At 53.0% G+C, this 6,623-nt stretch overlaps 1 protein-coding gene across 2 annotated transcripts in view; it reads left to right on the forward strand.

Moving 5' to 3' along the window:
* The window catches only part of PHF2 (PHD finger protein 2), a 61,014-nt gene extending 59,643 nt beyond the window's left edge, over nt 1–1,371 (forward strand). For both annotated transcript variants that reach the window (XM_033071512.2, XM_033071511.2), the window contains one exon: nt 286–1,371. In XM_033071512.2, the coding sequence (XP_032927403.1) occupies nt 286–374 (89 nt within the window). In that variant the 3' untranslated portion in view covers nt 375–1,371. The remainder of the gene's footprint in view (nt 1–285) is intronic.
* The last annotated feature ends 5,252 nt before the right edge of the window (nt 1,372–6,623 follow it).

Consider the following 6,623-nt stretch of genomic DNA (forward strand, 5'->3'; position numbering starts at 1 on the left):
GGAACAGGGGGGTGCCCAGCAGAGCTGTCGCTCCCTGGAGCAGGTGTGGATGTGTCCATGGGAGTGGGTATGCACTGTGCCCCTGGCTCAGCAGAGCTGACTCTGCTGGGGCTGTGACCCCAGCCAACCCTGTCCTATGGCCAGCAGCCCCCCATTCCTGAGGGGTGCTGGTGGGTGCCCTCGAAGGTGCTGAGCAGGGCTGGCAGCAGGGCTGTGGAGGCAGCTGGAGGGCCTGTGCCTGTGGAGTGGGTGTGGGTCCTCACCCCAACCCTGCTCTCCTTCCAGGGAAGCGTACGAAGAAGGGGATGGCCACGGCCAAGCAGCGGCTCGGCAAGATCCTGAAGATTCACCGGAACGGGAAGCTGCTGCTCTAGTGGCCCCGGGCACACTGCCACCCAGTTCTGGGCCACCACCACAATAATCCCTTTAACTTTCAGCGGTCGGACTGTACAGAATCCTGGTATAAATATTTTTTAATATAGATGTCCTTTCTCAGAGTGCTGAGAGCGACTAGCCGCAAAAAGTTAATACTAATCTTGGCCACTGAGGAGCGCATTGGGCTCCCCGCTCCGGCCCTGGGCCCCTCTCCCTGCCCGGCAAGCGGGCAGGGCAGGCACCGCCGCTGTGGTGGCAGCGCCAGGGGCAGCGAGGGCCACGAGACCACGGTGGGAGGGGAGCACAGGACTCGAGGCATCGGGCGGGGAGGTGGTGGGCACGCTCCTCAGGTACCACCACTGCCCAGGGCCCCTTTTCCTAGAATGTAGCTTGTACATAGCTTTTGGAATAACCACCGCCGGGTTTTTATACGGGGAGGGTCTCTCCGGGCGCTGCCCACCGGTACCAGCTCTTTGCGTAACTTCTTGTACGAGGAGGGAGACAGTTATTTTACTAGCACCTTGTGGAGTGTTTCCGTGTTTTGTGACAATGTAATTTATTAATGTTTGTAGCTTTTTATATTTGTACATTTCTTATGGGCTTTGTTTATATACACACATTACTGGGGCGTGGCGCCTGTAGGGAACCAGAGCCACCTGCCGCCGTGTGTCAGGGCCACCAGGACCACCACTGGGGCCACCACAGTGGCCACCACCAGGACCAGCAGTGCCGTGCTGGCCCAGGCGTCGCGCCTGCTTTTTTTATTATGATTATGATTATTATTATTAGTATTATTATTTTTTCGCGACATGTACATTTCTAACAAAGTTTATCGTGGCTATCTATCTATGACGGTGTTTTATTTACCGATTCATATCAAATGCTCTTGTATCGACTTCACAAAATCTTAAGTAAACCTAGAGCAAAGTTTAAAAAAAGAAGAAAAAAAGAAAAAAAAAGAAAGCAAAGTAAAACTATTTCAGGTTTTGTACACAATTGCCTGGGCCTGGCCTTTTTGTGGGGTCAGTGAAGGAGGGGTGGGAAGGCAGCCGGGGGTCCTTGAGGGTGGGTGAAGAAACGAGCAGGGACCCACAGCTGGCACAGACAGTGGGTGGCTCTGCTGCCACTGTAACTCCCTCCCTTACACACCTCTGCTTGCTACAGCATCATGAGAAGCCCTGGTCAGTTGAGCATGGTTCGCAGCACCCCGGTAAGATACCTCATGGTCCACCCAAAGGTCCACCCGCCGCCCAACACATCATCCACCTCCCGTGGATAAACATACATGCCTGTTTCTCTCTGCTTCCTCCCTCTTCGGGTCACCAGGTGCTCCAGCCTTTCCCCTTCTTTGTGCTCAAACATGCAGCACCTCACCATTTATTCCTTAGGGACATGCACAACCTGCATTTTTCTCTTTGCTGATGCAAGGCCATTCCCACCTCCCACACTGCTTCCTGCTCTTGGACACCTGGTGCTGGCCGTGACCCGAGCCACCTGCAGCCTGCACACTTACCTGTTCCCCTGTGATGGCCCCAGCAGCCCCAAGGTGCAGCCCCTGGCTCGACTGGCCGAGCGCTCATCGCCGGCTCTGGGGAATCCTCGCAGGCTGCTCTCGCAGGGACATTTCGTGCGGGGTGCGGTGGCTGGTGGCGATATCGAGCGATCGCCAGCTGGGGGAGTTCACAGTTCAGAAACAGCTGCAGCCGGGAAAACGAGACCTGTCGGAATGGAACCTCCCGGGGCTCGGGGACAAGCAAGCAGCCCTGGCTCAGCATAAATTATCCCGGCCTGGAAGGGACCCACAAGGATCACCAGCTGAGGATGTGTTGTGACGGCTGAAAGCGAGCACCCACCCAGCGCCCACCTACCCAGTGCACCCACCCAGGGCACTCACCCAGTGCACCCACCCAGGGCATTCACCCAGCGCCTACCGCTCTGCCCCAGCCCGCAGAGCCTGGGTGCTACAGCCGGGAGGAACCGCGTGCTGGAAAATCAGCGCAGAGCTGCCGCTCCCGTCCAGGGACAAGGAGGGACAGTCGCTATGCCAGCCTCCCTGTGCAGGAGCCCGGGGCTGGCACAAGTGGGTACCAGTGTGGGACAATCGGCTCACCTTAGGTATCATCTTTACAGTGACTGATACACGTGCTGCTTGATGCACAAAGGACGGCCTGGCCAGGGAGCTGTTTTCTCTGCACACATGTGCAGAGAGGCTGTTGGCTGCTCCTGCTAAACCACTACTCACAGAAACATTTGTGTTTCTGTTGTTTCTGTCTTTATACTGACAAGAATCACTCCAAACCCAGACATTTGGCACAACTACACCGTAGTCTCATAGACCTCACATTCGTCTTCCCCGCTAGCCGGGCAGGCTCTGCCCAGGCTGTAGGGAATGTCCAGCCGGGGCCCGATACCACCCCGCACTGCAGGCACCGTTCTTTCCATTCCATCTGCCAAGGATCTCAGTGTCCGCCCCACAGGACTCACAGCACTTGTGTAAACTGGAAGTTTTTCTCTGCATATCACAAGAGAAAGCCTGCGTCTCCTCTTCTCTTGGAAGTGTGATAATTATAATGAATTAGATTTCCTTCTCTTTTCAACCTGCAGGGAAGATGAACTTTGAGATTCATTTTTAGGTCATTCTCCTGTGAAACTTCACATACTTCTGTGCTCCAGCTCACTGTATTTACTAAACATTGAGCTCCACGGTGCACTCCTCCTCGGAGAGAGGCACGGACCAGCCTGGGGCTGTCCACTTTCCCGGCTGACTGGGCTTGCTCCTGGCTCTCTCCTCCCACATACACTGCAGGTGTTCGCAGACTGTGTGTGACCACGTGTCTCCCTCTCACCTTCAACTCAATCAAATAATTAGCAGTCACTTAGAAGTCAATTAGGTGACACATCTTGAAAGTCTTTGTGTTTACTCTACTCCTTCATTTATGAGCTCCATTTAGCAGCCCGAGGGAAACCCTTTCTTCCTGAGGTCACCAGGGCACCCCGGACTCATCTTTGGTCTCCTGACTGGACTACAGATTCATTTCTCACCACCGGCTGGGCAGTGGGCGCCGTGGGCCAGACCCCTGCTATGGCCACAGCTCTTTTGCTTCGTGGTCCCTCAAAACCCACTATCCCTTCACAACGACCCTGCCCTCCTGTGTCTGTGAGAAACATGTGTCTGTGCAGTAGAAACTGTCCTCCACTGGTCATTCTTTTCCCTTTCTTTGCTGAACTCGGCAGTTCCAGCCCACAGCCACTTCATTTTGTTGCTGCCATAAAACGTATTTATTAACCCTAACCCTAACCTTCCACACAAAGTGCAATATCAGATGCCTGAATCCAGAGGAGACAGAAAGGGAAAAAGGGGTGAAGGTTTTCTAGAAGCACGTGAGTATGAATTTATTGGAGCAGACCTTAAAATAGGACCTAGAACAAGTTATACAATTAAAACTGTGCACTAATGCTGTATAGTTTACACGTCCCTTGTCCAGGGTTAAAGACTGCAGCAGCTCCTTTCAACATACTTTCTTAATTCGAGATCGCCAGCCTTGGTACTTTGCCTCAAAACGTGCAAACCTTTAACTTCCCCCAAGAGACAACCCACTCTGAGAATGAAATATTAATTAGAACCTCGCCATCCGCCGTCACTGTGTGGCCTCTCGGAAACCCGGGGAAGCCAGACCTGCTCCAGCCCCAAAGTGCTGCCTTTGTGTGGGGCTTTTGTTCCCCACATTCCACCCATGGGGCCCTGCCACAGCGGATAAGAGCTCCCCAGGCCTGAAGGGGAGCTGTCAGGCTGAGCATAGCTGGCTGCTGACAGGGAGTATCACCATTAACCAGCCTGTTATCTCCAGCGGGGTTTGCACAAATCACTCCCTGCCTGGCTTTTGGCATCAGCGGTGATGACAGCCCTTCGACAGACGCTGGTGAGGAGTGAATAAAGATGCTGTGGCTAAAAACCATCTGCAGGGATTAAACCTTCATCACAGCGACTTCTCTGCTCTTGAGACAAAGGGAACCCCCAGTCACACCTTAGTTTCTCCAAGAGGCTGTTTCCCTGCCAGACACTTCCGCTGCAGTTTGCCTATGGAGATGTTTGAAAACCACCTTAAACTGACTATTTGCATATTTAATCCATGATTCTCCCTAGTGCTTTTCTAAATCTTCAGCAACTACTGACCCTGGTCCAGGACTGCTTCAGGAAGTTGCTGATGGCTCTTAGGGCCACCAACTTCCAGCACCAGCCACAAAGATGTTGGGGGTTGGTTTTTCTTTTACTCGTTGACAGTGGAATTTTTCCCATTGATTTGCTGAAGAAGCACTGATGGCTAAGTACTTGAGATAGGGGAACCTCTCTGGGTTTTGGGAGTTTCTCTCGGAGGGAGGGACAGAGACACTGCGAGATCAGCAGCAGGTAAAAGGAGAGGGGTGCAGTTCGCTCTCTCTCGCTCTCGGCTTCGGAGGGGCACCGCCAGCATCTCCATAGCCCAGCCAGAAACCGCCTCTTCTTCTGCTGCTGGACCCGCACGCACCCCGCCCTCCCAGAACACCCTGCCGCTTCGGTTTGCTGTTTCCGAGCGTCCTGCTGTAGCACCGGGCCCGACACGCCCCAGGGTTCGTGAGCAAAGCCTCTCTTTGCCATCCCTTCCCGCCTGGGACACGGCCGCCATCACCGCGTGCTCCCCGAGCGCGGCCACAGCGCCCCCTGCCGCCGCGGGGGAATCATCGCACCTGCCCCGCCCACCGGGACCGCCAGCGCTCCCTGCCGGCCGTGACGGGAACTGCACCAAGGGGAAAGGGCCCGCGGCCGAGGGGGCTGGAACGGGATTCCTGCTCTGTCTGGTATTAATTCCATTGTTGTTGTTCTGTTTGCCTTGTTATACATCCTAGTAAAAATCCTGCTGTTCCTATCCCCATACCTTTTCCTGAAACCCCCTAAATTTCAAAATTATAATAATTCAGAGGGAGGGAGTTTACATGCTCCATTTCAAGGGAGAACCCTTCCCTAGCAGACACCTGTCCTTCAAACTCAGACAAAGGTCAAAAGAGAAAGTGGGGTGTGACCTCCAGAGTAATGGCTTTCCATCTGACCTATGTGCAGAGAGGGAGGCCTAAACCACCAGGAACCTTGTGGTTCTCTACCTTCTGAGCAATGACATAAATGTGATTTGAGTAACACACAAGCCATGGATTCACACAATATCTTGAGCTGGAAGGGACCCAGAAGGATCATTGACTCCAACTCCTGGCCTTGCACAGGACACCCCAACAATCCCACCCTGTGACTGAGAGCATTGTACAAACACTTCCTAAATAAGATTTGCTGTTTAAAACAAGGAGAATATTAAATCTTGAGTTTGTTTGTCCAATGCTTAAGACTGAACAGGGAATTAAATAGACCCAAGCAAAGCAATTAACTGCAGTGAAGAAACTGCTGTTTGTTTTCAGTATCTTTTTGCTGGGTGCTGTAGCATATGAGGAGGAAACAACATCAGATGGGGATGTCTATCTCATGCAGTGACTCAGTCCTCGTGCCTGATGCTTCTCAAAGCACCATGTCTTGCTGCCCTTGTTGCAGGCCTGTTTCTGTTGAGCTCCTGATGCTCACTAATGCTATGCACTCTTATTCCTTCCAGTGCCCCACTGGGTGGTTCCAGGTAGGACCTTCCAAATTCCTACACTGACCTGAGTCATCCTTGCAATAGAAAAGTTTTTATTGTCTCCCTATGAGGGTGGGGAGGCCCTGGCACAGTGTGCCCAGAGAGGCTGCGGCTGCCCCTGGTCCCTGGCAGTGTCCAAGGCCAGGCTGGACTTCTTCATTGTGTAGTCAGTAAGGAAAGGGCCCTGACTATTCTAGCAGTAATTTATTTATATGCAGAAATCAAGGCAATTTCAGTCTGAAAACTGTCTCCCCTCTGGCCCCAAATGGCTAGTAATTGCCTTGCTGGACGAGGCTTCTCCCACGCACATGCCTATCCTGGGAAGTCACAGGAATCCCATGCACAGAATGGATTTGCACAGGCATAAATAAACAGACAATTCTGGGCTGCAGGTCTCCAACCCAGCCACATAGTGCTGGATAAGATAAACCTTGGCCCAGGTCCCTTTCCTAAGGCAGACCCTGCCTCAGGCACTGGAGGTAAGCAGTGGCAGGAATTATGTGTTGTCCATACAGCAATTCCAACAGGGAGGTGCTGGTGAAGGATTTGCTCTTCCTTGGAGCATTGCTCTTGCTAGCATCCCACAAGCTAATT

Source organism: Catharus ustulatus, chromosome 13 (assembly GCF_009819885.2).
Source record: "Catharus ustulatus isolate bCatUst1 chromosome 13, bCatUst1.pri.v2, whole genome shotgun sequence".
NCBI lineage: Eukaryota > Metazoa > Chordata > Aves > Passeriformes > Turdidae > Catharus > Catharus ustulatus.